Source organism: Diaphorina citri, unplaced genomic scaffold (assembly GCF_000475195.1).
Source record: "Diaphorina citri unplaced genomic scaffold, Diaci psyllid genome assembly version 1.1 scaffold1491, whole genome shotgun sequence".
NCBI lineage: Eukaryota > Metazoa > Arthropoda > Insecta > Hemiptera > Psyllidae > Diaphorina > Diaphorina citri.
The window spans coordinates 96,959-123,108 of record NW_007378917.1 but is presented as its reverse complement, the minus strand read 5'-3'; the positions used below and the strand labels follow the sequence as shown (position 1 = coordinate 123,108).

Below are 26,150 nucleotides of genomic sequence, written 5' to 3'. Positions count from 1 at the left end.
AAATGACTTCACAATGTCAGTAACACAAATACAGCGATGACCCCGAGCTAGGGGTCTTAGACCTATCCAGGTTACGAATGAATAAGAAAGTCGATGACCCCGAACTTCTCTCTCCTAATCTTGGACTAAGACTAGGTGAACCAACGTAGTCTTCCTGCCCAGTGGCCCAAATCATTTCTCCCGTTTGGAGCCCCTCTTGGGCGTAAGAATCTGGGCTGCAAATAAGCCGACCCGACCATAAGCAAAATACTCTTCCCGTCCGTCAGGGTGTATACATATACTTCCCTCTGGAGCCATACCTCGTGGGTAAGAATCATCTGGTCAATTTTGTGTAAACAATAGATTTCCCGACCCTGCTATGGAGCCCTAATCGTTGGGCTAGAATCTCGGCCGCAACCAAGTGGCCGCGCAAAAGTGAGGAGTTGGGAGCGCGGATTCGTTCATGGATCTGGTCACTATAGGCCCATACTCCTACTTCCTAATTGTTTGTAAGGATCACAAGTTCTTTTTGGTTCACATTGAACAATAATGCATTTCCTTTCCAAAGAGATGTTCAAGTGTTCGGCACCTCGAGATTCAAAATGTTTGCATTTCATTTATAAACTGTGTGGGTCGAGTGAGTTTTATTCTTCAGAGTATCAATTTAGAGAAACCTCTAAAATCTAAAACTTGCTCTTTTTCTTCGTGTCAAGGAAAAATAAAAAATAAAAGGAAAAAATGTAATAATGAACATGCAAGTTTGAAACAAACTCTTTGTGAAAGAAATCCCCCAACTTATTTTTTTTTTTTTTTTTTTTTTGTGAAAATGGAAAATGAAAGCGAATCCATATCATTTTATTTTAATTTAAAAAATGACATTTTATAATGAAAACACCGAGTTTTTCTCCCTACGTATGTACATTCAGCGTAGATAAACATCTAATCAGAGCTTGGTATAATATCACGAGTTTGTTGAGAGGAGAAAAAATAGGTGATGACATAATGTCAGAGTTAACATAATAAAGAATCATGAGGTCAATGTAATGAGAACCCGAGTAAAATTCATAATTATCTTGAAAACTCATAAGAAGATTAAAAAGAAAAAGGATCATTATTTATCATCAGAAGTATGGTCCGGTCCATAAACTACAAGTCGATGAAATCAAGGGTCAATACTCAATAGTTGCAAAATCTTATAACCAATTTTCCTATTAAATACCAATTGTCAACCAACAACAGTACCTACTGAAAACCTTGGCTTTTTGCAAATGCAGACTAATGATAAACAATCTGTATGGTTTTGGCACAAATAAATATATTTGATAATTACTTATTAATTACATTTAAAAAAGCAGTAAAACATTTCCTAGTAGTTGTGACAAAGTGGTTACCTAGTGTGCGTTTTTAATGGGGCAATTTTTATCACATTAAACAAATTTAATGAGCTACGCCTCATCACTCTTATTATGTTTCCTTTCAGTATCTGTGGGACGCTAGGGAAGAAAACCAGTGGTTCTAGCAATACGTTGAGGATACATACAAAAGAAGACTTTGCCGTTCAAGCTACTACCAAAGTATTGCTACAGGATACAAGCAGACAGTACGGTATTACCAAATTCATTGGTAACAATCCTCATCATAAGTCATATAATTACCCTAGTAAATCATAGATATTAAATTACTAATAGTTTAACAATCTAGTTACCAACAATTATTATTGTACTCAATTACTGTAATACGAATGTAGACTTTTATGTTTTCGTGTCTCCGTGCTATAGAGGATGAAGCAAAGCGGAAATCCTGGTTTTTCTAGTCAGAAGTGCATTAGGACATTTGAGTAGAATCGCATGACCACTGCACATGCTATACTATTGGCTCATTTGGAACATACAATGGGCACGTACACTGGTCAAAATTATGACACTTTTGAAGGGAAATCTGCTAAAATATTGTAAAATAGCTTGAAAATTCCAACGAAAAAGCTACTCGCTCCTAACTCCGAGTACAATTTTTGAGTCATATTGTCACAATGTTACTGCAAAAATAGTGACTAAATGTTAATGGTGTGAAAGAGCAAATTCAAAGGCACCACTTTTCAAAAATAACAATGATTTACTCGTCATCATTTAATGTTTCTACCATACATCGATGATTTCATATTCGATTTTTTTTTCCGCCGCATGAACCCAAAACAATAAAGCGTGAGGTTCAATATTGTAATTGCAAGTGCATTAGGACATTTGAGTAGAATCGCATGACCACTGCACATGCTATACTATTGGCTCATTTGGAACATACAATGGGCACGTACAATGGTCAAAATTATGACACTTTTGAAGGGAAATCTGCTAAAATATTGTAAAATAGCTTGAAAATTCCAAGGAAAAAGCTACTCGCTCCTAACTCCGAGTACCTTTTTTTGATTAATGTCACATTGTCTCAATGTTACTGCAAAAATAGTGACTAAATGTTAATGGTGTGAAAGAGCAAATTCAAAGGCACGACTTTTCAAAAATACATAACAATGATTTACTCGTCATCATTTAATGTTTCTACCATACATCGATGATTTCATATTCGATTTTTTTTTCCGTCGCATGAACCCAAAACAATAAAGCGTGAGGTTCAATATTGTAATTGTAGGTTCGCCTGTTGTGTTTGTGCAGCGAGCTATATTGTGACACGGGGAAGAGAAGGGGTGCATGGATCAAAAATGCGTGATGACCTAAAACTGTACAAGCCTGGACGGGAGACGTGAAAGGGGCATTTCATTCATAGAGGCACAAATTCAGGGTGACTCAGGTGACTCAGGTTTGACAAATTGTCAATGTTTTCATACAGTGAAACTTTTGTCAAGGAATAGGTAGCTACGATAGAACAACTTCGGTAAACAAACTTTGAACCATGTTTCAGAGTGACAGCTACGTTATCGCCATATCGAGCTCAAGTCAGGTCTCTAAAGCCAAAAACGGAGAAAAGAAAAGAGTGGAGAGCAAATCAAGAGTACTTCACAAGCTAATGTACCTAATATTTTTCTGCAAATGATGCGACGCGATGCGACGGTCCTCCGTCTATACACCACCCTGTAGATACATGGGCTCTGCTATTGAAGAATGGCTTTGAATGTCACTTTAGAGCGTAAGTTAATGTTCCGAATATCCCATCAAAAATTTCTCTGACTAGGTGACTGCCCTATGATTAATTACCCTTCCTGACTTGAGTACCTACTCGGAAATGGAAGCTAGGGAATGTCATTAATTAGTTGCTGAAATAGTAATTATTCTAAATAGCGCTACTCCCACTCAAATACGAGAGCTTTTTGTATACTTTCAGCCGAAGAAATACCCTGAAACTTGAAAAGTACTTTAGCTGTTAGTTCTTTAGCATTGAACTAACTCACATCGCATCGATTTCTGATGAGGGATAAAGGAATTTTGTCCTCTTTTCTCCAGGGGATGTTATTTTCACAACTTTTATAGATATCATAGTTTTACAGTCTCATCTTGTCTGCAGTCCTTTGAAGGATTACTCTAAACACAACATTCCAGATGAATTAATTAAAGTACAAACCTTTCCCTTCAAAGATAAACAATTTGAATTGTAAATGCAGTGTCAGCTGAAACACGAACAGATGTAAACGGTTTTTTTTTAGATCGGAAGAAATTTAAATTTAAAAGCAAGTGTCACCTAAAACCCAAAAAAATTTAAACGTTTTTTTTTTTTTTTTTTTTTTTTTCATCCAATACCTAGTATAAAGGGATCTTGAAAATAGAACAAAAACAACCTTCCGAATACTGAGGCTATCAAACCAAGAAAGGATATCTCATCCACCATTGTATTCACTCCTTTGATGACCAGGATAAATAAATAAAATAGAAATTGAAGAAAAGATCAAGGAAAGCAAAGATCGCCGTAAGAAAACCAACAAGACAAAATAATCAAGAAAAGACGAATCTAAGGAAGATACAGAAAGATCAAGGAAAGCAAAGATCGCCGTAAGAAAACCAACAAGACAAAATAATCAAGAAAAGACGAATCTAAGGAAGATACAGAAAAATAAAAAAGGTGAAGTTCAATACTCCTTTAATGTCTTTAAAATATCAAAAAGGAGGGAAAAAAATACAAAAAAATGCTAATATAAAATTAAAAATGTAAAAGGGTACCTTTAATGTCTTTAAAATATCAAAAAGGAGGGAAAAAAATACAAAAAAATGCTAATATAAAATTAAAAATGTAAAAGGGTAAAAAAAGTTAAAAGAAAATTGCGTTTTCAAAAAAGCTCGAGGCCGAGAACAAATTTTAATTGGAGTTGAAATTAATTCAATCAAGAGAATCAGCAATTGATGGCAAAGCTCGAAACTCGAAACCTTGCTGAAACAAAGGCAAATTTGTAGCTTAAATAGAACTTCGACGGAAATGCTACTTTCCTCATTCCTAAAACCTTTAATTTTAATACTACCTTTTCCATTTCTACTAAGTAAGTATTATGTGGGTACCTGAAATGCTAGTTTTTCCTTTCATGAGTACGTACCTGTACCTAAGCCAGCTCGCTCCGTTATTTATCTTGGAAAGAAAGGAAGCAAAAAAGCATTTTACATAAAAATTGAAAGGGAAAATGGAGGCACAAGTTTCAAGTGCACGTCAAACAATGGGGCTGCACAAAGAGGGGTTGTACAAGTGCTCGTTAGATAATGGGATCCAGACTGTACAGGTCAGGTCTGTCCCGAGCTACGATAGAACAACTTCGGTAAACAAACATGACTGTGTGTTGAAAGAGATTTCCACTGGCAATGGGGGGTTAAAGAAGTTCTTTGAAGATGTTCTAGCTAGGACAAACAATTGCCGAGATGTCGAGTCACTGGAGGAGAGAGACCAGAGAGGGATATACCGAATTCATTGACACGACACGACATAAGCAGAACCTAAAGGCCAAAGAGACTACATATTTTAGTTGTTTTCCAAATGAACATCGTCTGTCATAGTATAGTCTGAAAGCCAACTCCTTCGAGTTGTGTAAATTTTCTCTACCTACCACGTATGTGTTTAAATTGAGGCAGTATGAAACGAGTGCTCTTTTGTGGAGCGAACAGAGGGTGTGTGCACTTTTTACTTTCTTTGTCCCTATAGTATACGAAGTATTCATCCTGGCTGCATGGTTAGGTCAACACCAAATGAAAGTACTATGTTATAACGTGATGAGGTTAAAATGGAAACGGGACATATTCCACGTAAAACGGATAGGACATGGACTCGTTCAATAAGTTCAATTCTAGAGCGGGTAGCAGAATTACCTGAAGATGAGAACAGACTTATAGGTAGGTAGAACATTTGGTAGGTTCTAATGATTCAGAGTTGAATAGAGGAAAAAGACCCCCCCCCCCCAAAGCGCACCCATCCCCTCCAAAAAGCCCTTTTTTTTTTCCTTTCTAAAAAAAAAAAAAAAAAAAAAAAAATTCAAATATTTTATTTTCAATTGAAATCTCATTTTTATTTCATACTCCTCAGGGACGAAGAAGCTATTGCAAGGATTTGATCAGAATTTCCTGTAGGAAACATAGCTAGCAGGCAAACGAGGAGTTTTATTGAAATACACGTACGTACAGATATTAGTTAATGGATTAAGCGTGTAACGAAGGCATAGACTCTGTCAAGGGGTAAATTTCTTGTTGATAATTCAACCTCCCTGTGGTACAGCGTAGGTAGCTTGGACTGAGTGATTCGTCAAGAGGTAGTGCATTTGATAGTTGGACAATATTAAGCAGAAAAAAAAAAAACCATCCGTAAGGGGCATTGCCATACGGATGGTTCTCTTCTGCGGAATGCTGTCCAATTTGCGTGCTATAAGTAGCCTCTGGTAAAGGAAACTTACGTAACATTGACCTGTCAGGACTCAGAAGCAGCCTGTCTCATTTCTACTGTCATAAGTTCGCACAGGAGGCGAAAAAGAACGGTTATTTCCATTTTTCTTTTTTTTAGGTAAATATGGAAAAAATTAAGCATCCAGGCTAAAAAAGAAGAAGGCTAATTTGACACCGAGCCACTCTCTACGATACACGTGCGTCCGTTGAAAACAAAATGTGAAATTGTCTCTCCTACAGACTTTTTTTTTCCCAACTCTCTATTTTCCCCCAGCCTTTTAATTTTATCAAAAGCAAAGTTATCTCGAGCGTTCAAGTAAAACAAAACTAAAAAAAAAGCCGCGAAATCATGGCTTACTTTTGCGTAGCCGATTTTCCCCTGGCGTGAGATTTGCGAACCAAAATTTCCGCAAACCATATCTGTTCTATTAGAACATACACTATATTATGATCTGCGGTACTCTGCGTAAGTGCGTACATAGTGTAGGGGCAAACAGCCCCAAAAGAACAGATTATAGGTAAGGAGCAAACCCTTCATCGTTCTCCTTATTACAGTTAGGTAAAAAAAAAAGAAGCCCAACAGGTGCTATCAGTCTTGGCAAGTTCAAGTGCATTTCGTATTAACACGAAGCGCGTAAAGGTAGAAACACACTATCATCACGTCACGTGAGCTCATGAGGAGTCAGAATGATGTGGTTCAATGTTCTCCCATACTATAGTAGGTGATTTCGTTCACGAGAGCTACACTGCCCTCACGCCACGTGAGCTCTCACGTGACGTGAAGGCAGTGTGTTTCTACCTTAAGAACCATGTATCCGTGGGCGTGAGATAGACTTACGCTTGAAAAATCTTCCTTCCATATTTCAATTTATTTATTCACCTCTCACCCCCCAGAGTATAACTCCCTGACGTTTGTTACCTGTGTGAAGTAAGAAATGAACAAATTAAAATGAAAATTACATCTGACGTGAAAAATGATCAGCACCCACCTTTTTTCCTTGGCGTAAAAACATCGCTTCCTTTTCTCCCCTCAACGAGAGAGTATTTTCTCATCTCGGAGCGCAAGCACGGTACTTTCTTTTTTTAAGGGGTTTGAAAGAGGGAACTTATGGTAACATCGGAGGTCTTATCATCCCGAAATCGAAGAGACAATGAGAATAGGATAGGAAAAAGCCAGCCGTTCCGAGAACGAATCTTGTGTGTTTTGGGTACAATTTCAGGGTTCTCCTGAAGGAGCTCTTCCACCCAACCACTAAATTTTTCTTTCACTGTGAGCCTTCACCTTAAGAACCATGTATCCGTGGGCGTGAGATAGACTTACGCTTGAAAAATCTTCCTTCCATATTTCAATTTATTTATTCACCTCTCGCCCCCCAGAGTATAACTCCCTGACGTTTGTTACCTGCGTGAAGTAAGAAATGAACAAATTAAAATGGAAATTACATCTGACGTGAAAAATGATCAGCACCCACCTTTCTTCCTTGGCGTAAAAACATCGCTCCCTTTTCTCCCCTCAGCGAGAGAGTTTCTCATATTTTCTCACCTTGGAGCGCAAGCACGGTGCTCCGTTTTATTTTAATTTTAAGAGGTTTGAAAGAGGGAACTGTAACGTTGGAGATTTTATCATCCCGAAATCGAAGAGACGCTTGTAATGAGAATAGGATGGGAAAAAGCCAGCCTTTCCGAGAACGAACCTTGTTTTGGACAAAGTGGCAGATCCTTGGCGTAAAAACATCGCTCCCTTTTCTCCCCTCAGCGAGAGAGTTTCTCATATTTTCTCACCTTGGAGCGCAAGCACGGTGCTCTCCGTTTTATTTTAATTTTAAGAGATTTGAAAGAGGGAACTGTAACATTGGAGATTTTATCATCCCGAAATCTAAGAGACGCTTGTAATGAGAATAGGATAGGAAAAAGCCAGCCTTTCCGAGAACGAACCTTGTTTTGGACAAAGTGGCAGGTACTCCCGCAGTCTAAACAAGGTCTCATGTATTTGGTACAAAATAGGTGTATTTTTTATAAATTAAAACCTTGCTTAAATTAAAAAAACAAATGTGTTTTTACTTGGTCTACTAAGAATCGGGTTCCATACCGAGGTCTCCTCTTCATATATGTGGGACTGACCTGCCCTTTTCATAACGAGATACCAAGCCCGCAGCCGAATAAAAGCGGTCTAAGAATCGGGTTCTCTCCCGAGGTTTCCTCTTTACAAACCCGGTGACCCGTCCTTCTGATGAAACTAAAGTGGATCAGAATCAGGTTCTATCCCTTCTCTTCAGCCCCAGTAGCTGAAAGATAGTAGGACACTGGACTCGTAATCCAGATTCTGGGGATCGAGCCCCAGTGGCGACATAAACAAATGACTGTACACTTCAGTAAAAAGTGAGGAGTTGGGAGCGCGGATTCGTTCATGGATCTGGTCACTAGGCCCATGCTCCTACTTCCTAATTGTTTGTAAGGATCACATGTTCTTTTTGGTTCACATTGAACAATAATGCATTTCCTTTCCAAAGAGATGTTCAAGTGTTCGGCACCTCGAGATTCAAAATGTTTGCATTTCATTTATAAACTGTGGATTTCCACTGGCAATGGGGGGTTAAAGAAGTTCTTTGAAGATGTTCTAGCTAGGACAAACAATTGCCGAGATGTCGAGTCACTGGAGTAGAGAGACCAGAGAGGGATATACCGAATTCATTGTCAGGCAGCGTCCCAGCGACGCTGACACGACACGACATAAGCAGAACCTAAAGCCCAAAGAGACTACATATTTTAGTTGTTTTCCAAATGAACATCGTCTGTCATAGTATGGTTTGAAAGCCAACTCCTTCGAGTTAGAATTTTCCTATCCAATTATGACAACCATACAAACTCCATTAAATTTTTAAAACTACATACTCTTTTTACTCGAACTAGGTACGTTTAACGTTTACAGCATTTCGAGTACCTACTTCATAATGTGCATGATATTTCCTATCCAATTATGACAACCATACAAACTCCATTAAATTTTTAAAACTACATACTCTTTTTACTCGAACTAGGTACGTTTAACGTACAGCATTTCGAGTACCTACTTCATAATGTGCATGATGGAGTTCTATTATACATTGGTCAAGTAAAAAATGTACCTGTCGGTAGCATTGCATACATCATGGCTCTCCTCCACATCTACCAACAACCAGGTTGAGTACAAACACACCTATCCCTCATCCAACTCTAATTTCATACTCATCCCGGTTCATCTGGCTCTTCAGGAATAAGTTGGGAAAATGAGTTTTGTTTTATGCAATTTCAATACGCTGACCTACACTGGTCAAAGAGAGAGGAGATGGGAGAGAGAAAAAAAGCAAAGCAAATACTGAAAGAGGAAAGAAGTTGGGAAAATGAGTTTTGTTTTATGCAATTTCAATACGCTGACCTACACTGGTCAAAGAGAGAGGAGATGGGAGAGAGAAAAAAAAGCAAAGCAAATACTGAAAGAGGAATAGATGCTGGGAAAGAGGCGAACAGAGAGATGAATGAGACTGAAAGAGGAGAAAGAGAGTTGGAAAATTACAAGAATAAATGGAATGAGGAAAAAACCTTCAGTCGGCTTTAAACTTTTTAATTTACATTACATGTTGTTGTTGGAAAATTACAAGAATAAATGGAATGAGGAAAAAACCTTCAGTCGGCTTTAAACTTTTTAATTTACATTACATGTTGTTGTTTTTTTACCCCTGGCTTTCTCCCTTTTCATACAAATCAAAGTGCTGCTGCAGAGGAAAATATGCATGCGTAGAATGCAATGAATTGAATTCCGAATAGAGGGAGGTAGAGAAACGCAACATAAATACTGATACTTCACTTGCAATGGAAGATGAGCAAATAATGGCGGGAATAGGGTCAGTAAAAAAGATAAAAATGAGTGTGCTTTACAGGGGCTATACGTACCAGCATCACTTATATGTTCACTTCTCTTTTTGCCAGAAGAGGAAGAGGAAATCAATGTATTCTCTTACCTGAAACAAATAATGAAAATTCGACGGTCATAAGTCAGGAAAACACTGAATATTTAAAAAAGGAAGAGAAAAACTATATCGATAACTACTAGATTCAGTTATATAGTATTGATGGAGTTGTTGCCACGAAAAGACAAAAAAAGTTCTTTTTGTGCTAGGAAAAAAAGTTCTTTTTTTGTGCTAGGGTTCCTTCTTCTAGGCAAAAATGTTGATAACTTTGTAAACAAAGCTCACAAAATAACTCGGACAGAATAATTTCAGACTATAATCGATGGAAAGAGACAACATTGCCGGGGTTTTCATGAGCAAATAATGGCGGGAATAGGGTCAGTAAAAAAGATAAAAATGAGTGTGCTTTACAGGGGCTATACGTACCAGCATCACTTATAATATATGTTCACTTCTCTTTTTGCCAGAAGAGGAAATCAATGTATTCTCTTACCTGAAACAAATAATGAAAATTCGACGGTCATAACTTCATAAGTCAGGAAAACACTGAATATTTAAAAAAGGAAGAGAAAAACTATATCGATAACTACTAGATTCAGTTATATAGTATTGATGGAGTTGTTGCCACGAAAAGACAAAAAAAGTTCTTTTTGTGCTAGGAAAAAAAGTTCTTTTTTTGTGCTAGGGTTCCTTCTTCTAGGCAAAAATGTTGATAACTTTGTAAACAAAGCTCACAAAATAACTCGGACAGAATAATTTCAGACTATAATCGATGGAAAGAGACAACATTGCCGGGGTTTTCTATATCCCAAGTCCCAAGAGAATCTGTTAAAAATACACCAGATGAAAGGTTACTTCAAAATATCAACAATAACAAAAAATATACAGTGTGACATCCCCACCCCAACTTTTGTTTCATATACACAAACCAGCCGCGGGGTTTTCTATATCCCAAGTCCCAAGAGAATCTGTTAAAAATACACCAGATGAAAGGTTACTTCAAAATATCAACAATAACAAAAATATACAGTGTGACATCCCCACCCCAACTTTTGTTTCATATAATAAGATACTTGTATATTGCATAGTAATACAACATCGATATACTGGCGGTAATAATCTCGGTAGTATTTCTGGTTCTTTGTATGACTTTGTACTATGCACCTGTTGTAATCCTGTACAATAAAATAAATAAATAAATAAATAAATAAATATAATAAGATACCTTGTATATTGCATAGTAATACAATACCGAATACTGGCGGTAATAATCTCGGTGTCCTATATGTACTTTCTTGTTTTGTCATTGCATTAGGTATAACGTATAACCAAAGTTAATTGAAAGTGACAGTGGTCATACATAGGTGAAAATGTTTATGAATAGTTACATTTTGTTTTCCAGTTATTAATGCGTAGGTAGGCATATAGATACATCCAGGTACCCTGAAATGTTATAGTAGCTGATCAAACACGTCCCCATTTTGCCTCCGGAGATTTTCACGCCATCGCCATCAGAAGAAACATTATAGTTCTTTTGGCACGAAACTTTTTCAGGAAATAAAAAATATCAAAATATGTGGGTAAAAAGCTTTGCTTGCGGTTGAGAGCAGCTCTTACACATATATTTCAGCACTTCCACCTTGCGGTTGCAAAGTTTTAAATTGTTACGTTTTTGTGTATTGTTTTCTACACTATTCTACAGCATTTTGTTTGTATTTACGCAAAACGCACTTTAGACTAAAGGATCCTTCTCGTAGGGTCCACGTATGTTTGAGCGTTTAATTCGAAAAATTCCCTCAGAACAGAAAGAACTTCATGCATTTCGCATCCTTGAAATGAGAGTGAATTTGTAAACCCTTCATGTACTTAGCGGGGTTCATCAACCCTGAATTACTACACCAATTTTATTTTCCATTGACTCCACTTGCGACTCATTCTTCTCCGAATAGTGATTGTTAGTCTATTTGTAGGACACAAAGGACTGTCCTTATCAATTATAGATTTAAATAATGCCGATAAAAAAGTCCGTATTCAAACAGGAACAATTTATTTGTTTTCCCCATTCACAAAACATACGAGTTTTATCGAACAAAGGATACAGTAGTACTTTGTAACACCTTGTCAGCTTTTTTTCATGTGGAATGTGGAAGAACTCGAAAATAATCTGACCACTTAGTGGTAACCGTACCTACTAGAAGAACATGATGGTAATGAATTCACGCAAAGCCGAAGTTGTACAAACATCCTTGGACTAGAAGTGCGTTTTGTTAATTGCTGTTGAAAATACAACGGGCTATGATAACGCATAGGATATATTGTGGGGGTAATAGGGCATAATAACTTACTACCTATACAAACCTTCAAGTTTAACTAATAGAGTTATACAGGTACAGAAAGCACATTGTGGTATGCCACGTGAATTTAATCGTTGACATGGAAGTGAGCTATTTATTTTCAGAATTGATAAATTTTATGCGCACGGAATATTTGAAAACTGTACTTATCAGTGGGTACTTCAGCAACAAAACAACGAAACGATATTAGCTCTGGAAAAAAATAAAGAACAATTGTAGGGAATACAAATTACCCATATTATAATGATAACATAATAATTATGACACATGCAACCTACAAGCCTATCTTACTAAAATATGTATGATAGGGATACATTATGTATACATACAGGATGTTCTAGTACCGTGTTCTTTAAAAATCTGATTTTCAATATTGACATGATGCACAGTATTTATATATCAACAAGACAAGGTGAAGTAGTCTATCATTTTCTATTTTTCCTTATACATGTGAGAGTTGAAGTCGAAAAATGATAGTTAATTGTTTACATACCGTCGATAAATTCGGTGCATACTTAAGTACGAACCTTCGCTTTGAGCCACCGCGTAGATTTAATGAAGTGTCGATTCTAGAGTAATATTGTAGCGAGGTTATCCTTGTCAACCCACATCGTAATCTAGTATGCGTGATGTAGACTTTGAATTTGAACCAGTATGACGGGAAAATGGACAAAACCATGCACCAGGATAATTAGCTAGACAGTTTGTGGTTATGTCTAAAACAATTTTAGGCTCGGATCTACTACCTCATGTTACAAGCGGTTGGTACTTCTGAGCACACTCAAAGACTGTTTGGAGTGTTTGGGCATAGCCTCCGAGAAAGTTCAGACCTAAACAACCGCAAATTTCATGGCATGTGAACAAACGTCAAACTACTGAATGGAGTAAAAAAATGTATACCTTGTACTGCGGAGGAAGATAATTGAATTGAAAAAGGATTTTCATTTTACTAATATACTCAAGAGAAATGTATATTTCAATAACATTGCAGGTTTGACTACAAAGAAAAAGAAAACAATAGCATAAGCTCATTTTCAATCGCTACGTGGCGGTAATCTTATTGTTATCTGAAACACAAAAGATTTTCCTAGTGGAATACAGGTAGAAATGGAAAACTGCCTATTGCAGTTATTAATAAGTATGACTTATGAAATGAATTATGCAGGTATGTTCAAAAGTATCCAAGTTATCAATACACAAGTGTACTAGAGCTCATATTTAGCTTTATTTTTTTATGGCGTCATTTTTTTTGGGGGGGGGGGAGGCAAGAACTTGTGCAGATAGTAGGTGTTACCATTAAATTACGGTCGACCCCAGTTCTAGTCGGAGAAAACAAACTCATATTTCGGATGCTGATAATAAATTTCGATTCAATAATAATGGTCAAGGGACTTACTTGAACAAAAAATGAGAAACTACGAAAAAATTCAGTACCCCTGCTTTCCAACCACAAATTATTAGAAGGAAAATAAAAATTGTAATCATTACATCATTCGGTAAAGTGAAATTGAATTATGTAGGGTCGGTCTGGGTCTCAGATGAGGTATTTTATCAATGAGGTGCTGCTTGGTAGTGATTTTTTTTTTCGGAACAAAGTAATGCTGGGGATTTAATGGTATAAGGGATGGGAAAGTTTTATTTATTGATTTGTACTATAATTATTATGTATGAAGAAATGAAAAGTTAGGCCGGAGATAGAGAAGAATGGAGGCTCCAGCAAACCAGTTGTATAAAGTGATAACCTGACAACTCTATGATGACTATGTAGATATTGCATAAGATGTACATACTCGTAAGCTCTAGTAGTAGATCAAGTTTCAGACTGACCGACAGAAGAATTACCCATCAGTTCAGAAGGATCGTCCTCTGTTTTGATTTTGTCGGCTAAGTCGGCTTCCAATATGTAATACCATTTGAAACGGATTATTTACCAAATAGGCAAACATATCTCTGATGAAAAGCACACAGGAGCCGTCGTACATCTCCTGTTACGACTAATGCCATTACACAATCTCTAGAGCTTTCGATATTTTAAGCTTTATCTTTCATTTATCGTAAAAACTACACGAAGCTCCCGAGATGAGAGAAGGAGAGAGAGAAAGCTTTTATTTTTGATTAATATAATGAAATAAAAGAACTGCTTTGTATGAAAAATTGCGAGGGAGGAGGGGGGACAGGGAAAGTGGGAGGGGAGAGGAAGAAAGAGAGAGAGAGAGATAAGTTATACTAAAGTTTGTCATGATAGTCGTTCTCTATCTTTCTCCCTCGAGAGAGAGAGAGAGAGAGAGAGAGAGAGAGAGAGAGAGAGAGAAATGGGGAGGGATTAGAAGGAAGAAAGAGCTGGAGGGATAACAAAATTTGAATTTTTATCAAAACAATGCAGAGGGGGAAGGGGAGTCTGAATGTATTTAGGGTAAATTAAGAAAATTAAATAATTTCTTTTGACTATTTTTTTCGGGGAGGGGAATCTTAGATGAGAACACTTCCAACGCTCCGAGTTTTATACATAATTATTTATTTGTGGGGCACTTTTTTCACTTTCCTTAATTCCTTGTTCTACACTCATATACAAAGGAGAGTGATGTAATCGCCTGAAATTTTCTGCTTCTTCTTCTCCTTATTTCAAACTAAAAACAGCCAGGTTAATGACATCTCTTTTGATGACTCTAAATAGGAATTCCATCACCCAGCTCCTTCTCTCCATTTCCACTCCCCTTCCTTTGTTTGTTTTTTTTTTTTTTTTTTTTTCTCCAGCGCTCTCGCTGATGATAATCTTTCAAACAAATAAAAGTTATCGCTAGTGACAGCACAACATCCACAGTGAGGAGGAGCAGCACATGTTTCAGATTTCATTTTTGAAGCCAAGGTCTTTGCGTCGAGCGTCATTGTATGTGACATATCTAACACCTAGAAAATCTGGATTCTACACATATATTTTTTAACTAAAGGTAACAGCAAATAAATTATTGTAAGGACAAAAACCTCTCTCAGACACATCTATCCAGTATTTGACATAAGATTATATAAAACAGGAGCCGCCCAAGTAGAAAATCTGGATTCTACACATATATTTTTTAACTAAAGGTAACAGCAAATAAATTATTGTAAGGACAAAAACCTCTCTCAGACACATATATCCAGTATTTGACATAAGATTATATAAAACAGGAGCCGCCCAAGTCCCACAATTTGACAAATGATCTATCACATAAGATTCAGTCGTGTCGCAATTTCCATCAAAATAAACATCACTATGGTGAGTGACAGGCTGCGGCTTTGTCTATTGCTGCCTTTTATTTGGACAAATTTCTCAACGTACAAGGATGTTCTCGAGGCTTCTTTGTCAAGAATTTTCTCAACAATTTCAAGGAAAAAACGTGACTGCATTCAGAAAGTAAAGGTCACGTTAACATTTCTACATGTAACTAAATGCTTCAGTATTTAACTATTAACTAACCATGTTAGAAGGGAAAATGACCCCCTCGCTCGGATCAAATTTCAATTTAAAGATCACGGACTAGGAAAAAACGTGACTGCATTCAGAAAGTAAAGGTCACGTTAACATTTCTACATGTAACTAAATGCTTCAGTATTTAACTATTAACTAGCCATGTTAGAAGGGAAAATGACCCCCTCGCTCGGATCAAATTTCAATTTAAAGATCACGGACGTTTCATTTTCAAGAAGAGATACCTAGGGAGTTATTAATACCTAAATGTATTTCTTTGACTTTTCCAAAATTCTTTGATATTAAGAAAAGACAGTTTCCAATTCCATAATTTGACAAGATTTTCCTCTTAATATAAGAAAGCACAACTTGAAAGAGAATTATTTGTGCACTGGGTGATCTCCCCCTCCTTGAACCACCTTTTGATTGATATATTTTTATTGGAGATATTTGACTCCATGTTTTGTTTTACGACCAAAATCAAAAACTTCACGGGAAAAGGATTTTTCCCATCCTGACATTATATAATATTCTTCATTCACTGAAGTTTGTTCATTGCATAACTTTGGTGAAATTCAACCAAAACACTCCTTCTGGCACAGAGAGTAGAGAATTTTTCGTCAGCGGATTGTGTCTTCTAGTTTTTTCACACGGTCTTTGATATTAAGAAAAGACAGTTTCCAATTCCATAGTTTGACAAGACTTTCCTCTTAATATAAGAAAGCACAACTTGAAAGAGAATGAAACTTCATAGTGCAGCAAAATCTTGCTCAGTACTAGTTTCAATTGAAGCAAAGCAAACCTTTTTCCTGTAAATAAAAGGACCAAAAAATAGCCTTTATAATAATGTACAAAGATTCATACGGGCCAAAAAATGGTCCAGGCTCAAGCCTCAAGATAATAGAGAGATTTCGCATCCTGTTTTTTGGGTATCGGGTCCGATGTTCGACGAGTTTTGGTTTCTGCGCATAACACACATTATGGGGTTTTGAACACGGGGATCGGGATTACGATGTTTTGGCTTGAACATCGGGATTTTTTTTTTTTTTCGTAGCAGCTCTTACACATATACTTCAGCACTTCCACCTTGCGGTTGCAAAGTTTTAAATTGTTACGTTTTTGTGTATTGTTTTCTACACTAGTCTACAGCATTTTGTTTGTATTTACGCAAAACGCACTTTAGACTAAAGGATCCTTCTCGTAGGGTCCACAGCGTAAATTTAAATTCTTTTTGAATAGATCACGGTTATTTTACATTTTTGAAGGGGAAATTAATTTTGACTGAAATTTTTTTGATGTAAGTAGGTATCTTAATTAATTCAGAAATTCATTAAAAACAAAAACATAGCAACAAACTTATTTTTTATGTAATAATTATTTATTAATTTTTTCTTTTCTTCGTTATCTGTTATGTTCTTTTTTACCAATCGTTCTATTTGTATAAAAAAGAACGTAACAGATAACAAACGGTGGAACAATTAAATTGAGAAAACAAATAAATAATTTTAAAAAATCATTGTTTCTTGTTTTTAATTAATTAATTAATTCAAAAACTGATTTGAATAATTTGTTATTAATTTCATTCATTAGGACAAGACAAAACATTGAACGAATAAAAGGTATGATTACTTGAGCGTCCGCTAGGTTCGCTTTGGTTATCGTATTTTGGTTTTCGCACGCTTTGCTAAATCTAAAAACATGATAAAAGAACATGGCGTCTATATCAACATGGGTTTGCGTATGGAGATTTATTATGGGAAGGATGCGAAATCTCTAATATTTTAAAATAAAACGCAACCCCCGCCCCCCTAGAAACGCAGAAACGCTTGCGCACAAACAAACAAAGCGGGAGTCATGAATTATGACGTCATCGCCTACGGGAGCGTATGCCGTGACGTCAAAGTTCACGCTTTACCGGTATTTTTAAATCGATTTATCTCGGTATCTAGAAGTCGTAGAAGAAAAAGAAAAATTCCGTTGGTCCTCATTTTTCCTGCTCTATGACCTTGAAACAGCATCCAAGTAAGCGCAACTGATCTATTGCGAGACTGAAAGATAAGTGTAGTAATATTGAAAAATTCTCTCAAACTGACTTACCTATGCAAATTCTAGGACCGTCCCCAAAAGGTGAATAAGAGCCGGGTATAATTGAAGCTGAATTTTCTTCTGAAAATCTGTCGGGGTTATATGTTTCTGGGTCTTTCCACAACGCTGGATCTGTATGTAAAGCTAGTGTGGGCAATTGAACAAACACGCCTTTCTCTATGACGTGATCCGTCCCAGGAATATTGTATTCTTCCATACATTCACGAAATATCATGTTGGCTAGCGGATATATTCGTAATGTTTCTGAAAAGAATTACAAACAATAACTTTGAAAACACATGGACACTTGGGAGTTCATTCACAACTAGCATGGCTCCAAATTTTCAATCCTTCAAAATAACTCGTTTCGGAAGCATCTTTTTTTTTTATCACCATTACCAAAATAAGATGCACTAAATATTCGATTGTGAAAAATTCAATGTGTTGCCATAAAGCCTCATCCCAGATATGTATCTCACCTGAAAGGACTTGATCCAAGAACTTCATCTTCTTCAGACTGTCGTATGTTATTTTTCCTCCACTTTCTCGAGTGACTTGTTTGATTTCTTTACGGACTTTGTCTTGAATATCAGGATGGTGAGCTAGTTCATGAAGAGTCAGACTTGATGTAGTAGTGGACGTTTCATATCCAGCCAAAATCATAATGAAAATATTCGACACGAAGAGCTCTCTGCTAAGTACTCCTGAGAATAAAGAATCAAAAATAACAGCCATGATTTAAGTATTTAAGATATAAAGAGGATCCACAAAATATACCTACAATTACAAAATATACCTACAATAATAATGATCAATATGAAGACGTAGAGTAAGAAGAATCTGATGTCTTCTAAAATTCGGTCTGTGAAGGATCGGGTAACAAAAGCTAACAACAACTACTTACGATTTTCAGCCGGTAGCATCTGCTCTTGTTCATAAACTTCCAATAACAATTGCAACAAGTCACTTCTTCTAATGTTCTTCTCCTTTCTCATCTCAATAGTTTTCCAAGTCAAATCATCAAAATAGGTGTGCAAAATCCGAGGGAAAATATGTACTTTTTTGGCTAAATAGGGACTGAAAAAGTTGATCGTGTTCCTTGCAAAGCCCCTGAAGCTTGAGGCAAACGCCATGTTCTGCATCGCCACATGTTCCCGACTTGGATTCTTGATGGAATGAATTTCGAGACCACAGATAGCTTTACACACTATGTCAGTCATCGCGTCCCCCATCAACTGACGTGTTGGCCACTCTTTCTTGTGAGCGTTTTCATTCAAATAATCGATCAAATCATCTGAACACTTGTCTACAAGAGAAAAACAAAATTAAAATAAGTGAAAAACAGGTACCTAAACATAAAAGGGAACAGTTGGTTCATTTAAAAAAATCGCCGATTGTTTTTCATGATGATTTTTTCGTCTCAAAAATCGATTTATCTCGGTATCTAGAAGTCGTAGAAGAAAAAGAAAAATTCCGTTGGTCCTCATTTTTCCTGCTCTATGACCTTGAAACAGCATCCAAGTAAGCGCAACTGATCTATTGCGAGACTGAAAGATAAGTGTAGTAATATTGAAAAATTCTCTCAAACTGACTTACCTATGCAAATTCTAGGACCGTCCCCAAAAAATAACGCATAGGATATATTGTGGGGGTAATAGGGCATAATAACTTACTACCTATACAAACCTTCAAGTTTAACTAATAGAGTTATACATATACAATTATACAGGTACAGAAAGCACATTGTGGTATGCCACGTGAATTTAATCGTTGACATGGAAGTGAGCTATTTATTTTCAGAATTGATAAATTTTATGCGCACGGAATATTTGAAAACTGTACTTATCAGTGGGTACTTCAGCAACAAAACAACGAAACGATATTAGCTCTGGAAAAAAATAAAGAACAATTGTAGGGAATACAAATTACCCATATTATAATGATAACATAATAATTATGACACATGCAACCTACAAGCCTATCTTACTAAAATATGTATGATAGGGATACATTATGTATACATACAGGATGTTCTAGTACCGTGTTCTTTAAAAATCTGATTTGATTTTCAATATTGACATGATGCACAGTATTTATATATCAACAAGACAAGGTGAAGTAGTCTATCATTTTCTATTTTTCCTTATACATGTGAGAGTTGAAGTCGAAAAATGATAGGTAATTGTTTACATACCGTCGATAAATTCAGTGCATACTTAAGTACGAACCTTCGCTTTGACCCACCGCGTAGATTTAATGAAGTGCCGATTCTAGAGTAATATTGTAGCGAGGTTATCCTTGTCAACCCACATCGTAATCTAGTATGCGTGATGTAGACAGCCTATCTTACTAAAATATGTATGATAGGGATACATTATGTATACATACAGGATGTTCTAGTACCGTGTTCTTTAAAAATCTGATTTGATTTTCAATATTGACATGATGCACAGTATTTATATCGACGAGACAAAGTGAAGTTTGAAGTAGTCTATCATTTTCTATTTTTCCCTATACATGTGAGAGTTGAAGTCGAAAAATGATAGGTAATTGTTTACATACCGTCGATAAATTCAGTGCATACTTAAGTACGAACCTTCGCTTTGACCCACCGCGTAGATTTAATGAAGTGCCGATTCTAGAGTAATATTGTAGCGAGGTTATCCTTGTCAACCCACATCGTAATCTAGTATGCGTGATGTAGACTTTGAATTTGAACCAGTATGACGGGAAAATGGACAAAACCATGCACCAGGATAATTAGCTAGACAGTTTGTGGTTATGTCTAAAACAATTTTAGGCTCGGATCTACTACCTCATGTTACAAGCGGTTGGTACTTCTGAGCACACTCAAAGACTGTTTGGGCATAGCCTCCGAGAAAGTTCAGACCTACGGGAAAATGGACAAAACCATGCACCAGGATAATTAGCTAGACAGTTTGTGGTTATGTCTAAAACAATTTTAGGCTCGGATCTACTACATACCTCATGTTACAAGCGGTTGGTACTTCTGAGCACACTCAAAGACTGTTTGGAGTGTTTGGGCATAGCCTCCGAGAAAGTTCAGACCTAACAACCGCAAATTTCATGGCATGTGAACAAACGTCAAACTACTGAATGGAGTAAAAAAATGTATACCTTGTACTGCGGAGGAAGATAATTGAATTGAAAAAGGATTTTCATTTTACTAATATACTCAAGAGAAATGTATATTTCAATAACATTGCAGGTTTGACTACAAAGAAAAAGAAAACAATAGCATAAGCTCATTTTCAATCGCTACGTGGCGGTAATCTTATTGTTATCTGAAACACAAAAGATTTTCCTAGTGGAATACAGGTAGAAATGGAAAACTGCCTATTGCAGTTATTAATAAGTATGACTTATGAAATGAATTATGCAGGTATGTTCAAAAGTATCCAAGTTATCAATACACAAGTGTACTAGAGCTCATCAGACTTATGTGGCGTATGGTACAGGTGGGCCAATAAATGGTACGTTTTTTAGGTGGGCGAATAAATGGTACACTTACCCCAAGAGAAAAACAAAATTAAAATAAGTGAAAAACAGGTACCTAAACATAAAAGGGAACAGTTGGTTCATTTAAAAAAATCGCCGATTGATTTTCATGATGATTTTTTCGTCTCAAATATTAATATTGAGCAACTTTTGCGACTTGGAAGAAAAGATTATGTAACTTACCGAGGATATCAAACGAGGATTTCAATTTTGCACTTGAAAACACGGACACTGTTTTGTTTCTTAATAACTTCCACTTGGGATTCCTCAAGAAAAACAGGTTGGTGCCGAGAACATCACTGTCAGACACATGGAACCCCCGGTCGTAGAAATATCGGAAATCCTTTACCAGGATCCTCATAATCAATCCAGGATCTTTGATTAGGAGAGCTGGATAAGTGCCAATTAGAATGCCGAAGTATTTTACATCTTTCATCTGATGGTAGAACTCTCGATATTTTTCGGCCACGTTAACTTTACCTGCAATTAAGTAACAAAAGGAAATGCCTCCATTATTATCATGGGCACAATTGTAGACCCCCATTTTACCTTTCTCCAGCTACACATATATTATGTAGGTATAAATTTGTAGTCGGGATTATATGTACAGGGATACAAAGGTCAAACAATTTTACCTACCAAGCAGGAGCTCCCAATAATTTCCAACAACAGGAGCAGGCTTGATATGTGGGATTTTCCGGATTTTCCAATAATTCAAATTCCTCGTGGACCACTTGTAAAAGGCAACAAGAGCCGTCAAAAATAAAACTAAAAGGTTAAATGCTAGTAAACCCATCGTTTAGGTGATTTTCGTTTTCTGAATAAGATTAAACTAACACAGTATCACAGTTTCTCTCAACTCAAAACTAACAAAATATCCATTGATAAAAAAATAGTGATAGTAATTAGTTATCTTATCTTTTAATTTGTTACACTGCAAACTGTTTTATCTAAAATGTTTTTGTATAGCATGCACAAGTAGTTGTATTTTTATTTCCACAGTTCAACAACACTTTATTGAGTATGAAATATGTAAAAGATCGATCGGAAAACGTATATAAGCTGTTCGAAAACTCGGTTAAGGACTGATCTTCTTATAAAACACTGTTGTTATATTCAATAAAAGATCGATCGGAAAACGTATATAAGCTGTTCGAAAACTCGGTTAAGGACTGATCTTCTTATAAAACACTGTTGTTATATTCAATAATACATATTTACTGATAGATAATTACAACTTCCAAGAACAGATAAACTCTTTCAATTAAATGTGAATGTGTTATCATTAAGAATATAATTATACATATAAGATTATCCTGAACGTATACAGTTGGGTTACTAGTGTACTTACCTGAGCCAATTAGGTAATGTCGGGGATTCCCGTTTCCATAAAGATAAGCTTTCTATCAAACACATCTATCACTGTAGCTCATCATCATAACTATCAATCTTCAGATTGGTTTGTAGTTCTCCACGCTCTTCGATCAGAAGTCTTCCTCTTCATTTCAGTGTATGATTGACATCCGGAGTATTCCACTATTTGATTTATGTAGCTCAGTCGGGGTCGTCCTCTGCCTTGATTTCCTTGCCTCTTTCCTTCTTTGATTGAAACTGAACTCATTGACACTCATTGTGTCTGTAGAGGTGTCCTATCCACTTGTGCCTTCTTTCTTCTAAGGTTTTCCAGATTTGTCTTAGCTATCCAATTGTAAAATAATTGGTGTTTGATATTAACATTTTAATATTTAACTTTATTGTTGTCAGATTATTACTTTCTTTCCTAGATGTAATAGAAAGTTGTGCAATGATAAACCCAGATTTTTTTCCCTTACCTATTGGGATTTTTTCCTGCAGGGGAAAAAAAAGTTATAGGTATGTTTTAAGTCTCCATTTTTCCCTACCTCTCATAATTTCGCTCTGTTTACTTCCCACCATCAGATTTCGTCGTTTTCTTGCTTAAGTTGTTTAAAATTCGCTAGCTATGGCAAAATTTATGAAGTGTTTTGGGTATGAGATTGTATCTCTGGAAGGGAATGAGCGTGTAAGATGAGAATAATGTAGCCTACAAAGTCGTGAAGGTGTGAGGGAATGAAATGAAGGTGAAGATGAAAATATACCAAGGGGTGATGCTGGATTTTATGTTTCCTCTGCGAGGGGGAATAAGTAGGGTACTCGCGTTTTACCACTCAAGATACTTATTCACACTTTCTCTAATAAAATTGTGGTGAAATTGAATTCGTAATGAACCCGGATCACACCTTCCTCACCCCTCAAATATATGAAGAGAGTAAACATCATTTCCGTGACACAGCGGCATGCTTGTTCAAATCATAAAAACCACTCAAGTGACACCTACTTTCAAAACAGAACTTATCGGGGATCATTTTCATCAATGGATATGAACGTACTAACTTATCATCAATGGTGTGGACTTACAGTCAGGTATTTACATATACATACGAGTATGAATGTTTGAAAAAGGTTGATCTACCTTTGTCCTTTGAAATAGGTAATATCCTTGAGATCCCACTACTTCTTCCGTTCCTCACATCCAATATGGACATGATCATGAAAGAAAGGTCGAGATGAAAGAGAATATTTAATTTCCTTTTTTTTATATTTTTGCAACTAGAACGAAAGCGCCAGGGGAGTATTCAAGCATTGAGCTCTTTCTTCCTACAAAATAAACAAATGTTCATTACAGGACACTCTGATGAAACGTTCTCCAGTATTCAAGCATTGAGCTCTTTCTTCCTACAAAATAAACAAATGTTCATTACAGGACACTCTGATGAAACGTTCTCCTTTTTTTTTTTAGGAAATTGTTTTTCTTTGAAGAGCGAAAAAAAAATTAACATATTATTTAAAAATAGAAACTCATTAAACCTCCTTGAAATAAGAAATAACTTCCTTTGATAACAATAAAGGGCTGAGACTTGGGTGTTAGCTTTTTGCAGCACCAAAGCAAATAAAGATTACGTTTTAGAGACTTGGTATCAGCCGGATGACTGCGAACTATCCAGTTGTTTCTAATGTTGAGATCGCCACCGCGCCGCAATAAAATAATAACTTCGGAAGCCACATGACAAGAGAACTGCACAGAAATGAAGACGAAGATGTGGAAATATCACCGTCCTTGAAAGAGAACTCACAAAAGAAGTAATTATTTTGCGCCTCACCTATTAAAAAAGTTAATAAGCGTACTGACTGTAAGCGGGAGCTGGGTTAGCGGTGTAGGATCAAGAGATAGATGGCCGCTCTACAAAGAAATGTTCAACCGAGAAATTGAGGTCTGTTTTGAATAGTATCAACTCACTTCTCTTCGGTGTTTGAGAAATGCATAACACGTACTAATGGTAGGCAGTAGGCATAATATTATACAGTAAGGCTACGTCTGTCAAATCTAATGTTCTGCCTGAGGATGTGCTCTGTGCCTTCTAGAATATAGGAATGACCGAATTTATGGGACCTCTTTGGGCTTCAAAACATGGGTAGAAATATAGCGAGAGTTGTGCTTTCCTCATTATACCTACTAAGTTTAAAAGTTCTGTTAACCGGTTAATGTGTGCAATATTTTACTTCTAAACCACGTTGGGAGAGAAAAAACGTCAAACTTGTGTGGTAACCTCTCTCAACTCTATTTAGGTTTATTATTAGGTACTTGTGTCAGTCGGTAAGTAGATTTGAACTTACTCGGTGCATTATTGTTAATGCGCATTGGCATTAGGATTTTCCAGGGGTGGGGATAATAAAATGGAAGAAGTTTGGTAGTGAGGGGTAAAAATTGACGATTTTAAAAAAAAAACAACTGATGAAATTTTAAATTTTACCGCCAAAACTTCTTATATTCCTAATGTAAAACAAGATGGCGGATCGTAATGCGAGAAAAAAGCTACATTACAAAATTCGTGAAAGGAGAGGAGGGGAAGTTAATGTACATTAACATTTAAGAAAGAAAAATTCGAATTAAGATAACGTGCATTAACATTATGAAAGGAAAATACGCTATTTATTATCTAAATACTCTCAGAGGTATTCATAAGAGTTCTCTCGGTGAACAGTTCAAAATCATTCCCATCTGGGATCGAGTCAGTGCAATCGATAAGTTTGGAAAGCCAAAGAATTGGATAATCACATTCCGAATCACAAGAAGGACCAAGCGTTGAATATGAATTGGAATTGTTAAGTAACACTTTAAACTTAAAAGCATTCTTTCAAAGCCGTTTCCATAGACGAACTGAAATGAGTTGTTGAGAAAACATGCTAAAAAAAAATAGTTATCTTTGAGTAAAACCAGAGATAATTTAAAAACTGTATTATAATTGAAGGGAAAATACGCTATTTATTATCTAAATACTCTCAGAGGTATTCATAAGAGTTCTCTCGGTGAACAGTTCAAAATCATTCCCATCTGGGCTCGAGTCAGTGCAATCGATAAGTTTGGAAAGCCAAAGAATTGGCTAAATCACATTCCGAATCACAAGAAGGACCAAGCGTTGAATATGAATTGGAATTGTTAACACTTTAAACTAAGCATTCTTTCAAAGCCGTTTCCATAGACGAACTGAAATGAGTTGTTGAGAAAACACGCTAAAAAAAAAAAAAAATAGTTATCTTTGAGTAAAACCAGAGATAATTTAAAAACTGTATTATAATTGAACTCTTCAACATAAAATATTAATAATTATGCAGAAGAATTCAAATTGTTCTTCGGCCGAATCTCTTTGGTGTTTACGCACGCAGGAACTGGTAATAAATTAATAGTTAATGCTGATAATGGCAGTATAGCCTAAATTTCACATTACCCAAGCACTCTTTTATGTGTGAAACTGGAAGTCGAAAATTAGCATTTTAAAAACTCACCTCAATTCTAGATACTTATATGAAACTGAAGCTAGTATTTCAGAAAGTTTACAAATAATTACATTGTAGTCCAAACTGTACTGATTTATGGACTGGA

At 36.2% G+C, this 26,150-nt stretch overlaps 1 protein-coding gene and 3 long non-coding RNA genes across 5 annotated transcripts; 1 reads left to right on the top strand and 3 right to left on the bottom strand.

The window, feature by feature from the left end:
• The first annotated feature begins 8,425 nt into the window (after positions 1-8,425).
• Positions 8,426-9,190, top strand: LOC113470293. The gene is made up of 2 exons (XR_003393398.1): positions 8,426-8,747; positions 8,876-9,190. It is a non-coding gene; the product is annotated as an uncharacterized LOC113470293 (long non-coding RNA).
• Positions 9,191-9,278: 88 nt separating this feature from the next.
• LOC113470292 lies at positions 9,279-9,821 on the bottom strand. Its single transcript, XR_003393397.1, has 2 exons — positions 9,499-9,821; positions 9,279-9,416 (listed from the first exon to the last, which is right to left on the bottom strand). It is a non-coding gene; the product is annotated as an uncharacterized LOC113470292 (long non-coding RNA).
• Positions 9,822-10,149: 328 nt separating this feature from the next.
• On the bottom strand, positions 10,150-22,167 carry LOC103516112 (cytochrome P450 6k1-like). Of its 2 annotated transcripts, XM_008481064.3 has the most exons (7): positions 21,830-22,167; positions 21,374-21,670; positions 18,576-18,977; positions 18,151-18,375; positions 17,684-17,935; positions 16,329-16,395; positions 15,743-16,241 (listed from the first exon to the last, which is right to left on the bottom strand). In XM_008481064.3, exons 1-7 carry the CDS (start codon positions 21,984-21,986, stop codon positions 16,139-16,141), a joined length of 1,503 nt encoding a protein of 500 aa, XP_008479286.1. In that variant the 5' UTR covers positions 21,987-22,167; the 3' UTR covers positions 15,743-16,138. The 2 variants fall into 2 exon arrangements, with proteins under 2 accessions (XP_008479288.1, XP_008479286.1); XM_008481066.2 differs by lacking the exons at positions 15,743-16,241; positions 16,329-16,395 and adding an exon at positions 10,150-10,277 and having other exon boundaries at positions 21,830-22,162.
• On the bottom strand, positions 20,071-21,120 carry LOC113470291. The gene is made up of 2 exons (XR_003393396.1): positions 20,741-21,120; positions 20,071-20,561 (listed from the first exon to the last, which is right to left on the bottom strand). It is a non-coding gene; the product is annotated as an uncharacterized LOC113470291 (long non-coding RNA).
• Positions 22,168-26,150: the final 3,983 nt, after the last annotated feature.

Coding starts and splice junctions, on each gene's coding strand:
- LOC103516112 (XM_008481064.3), bottom strand. CDS start 21,986: ATGGGTTTACTAGCATTTAACCTTTTAGTTTTATTTTTGACGGCTCTT. Junction 18,978..21,373: donor ATCCTCGTTTGATATCCTCG/GTAAGTTACATA, acceptor TTTCTCTTGTAG/ACAAGTGTTCAGATGATTTG. Junction 17,936..18,150: donor CTTGGATCAAGTCCTTTCAG/GTGAGATACATA, acceptor AATTCTTTTCAG/AAACATTACGAATATATCCG.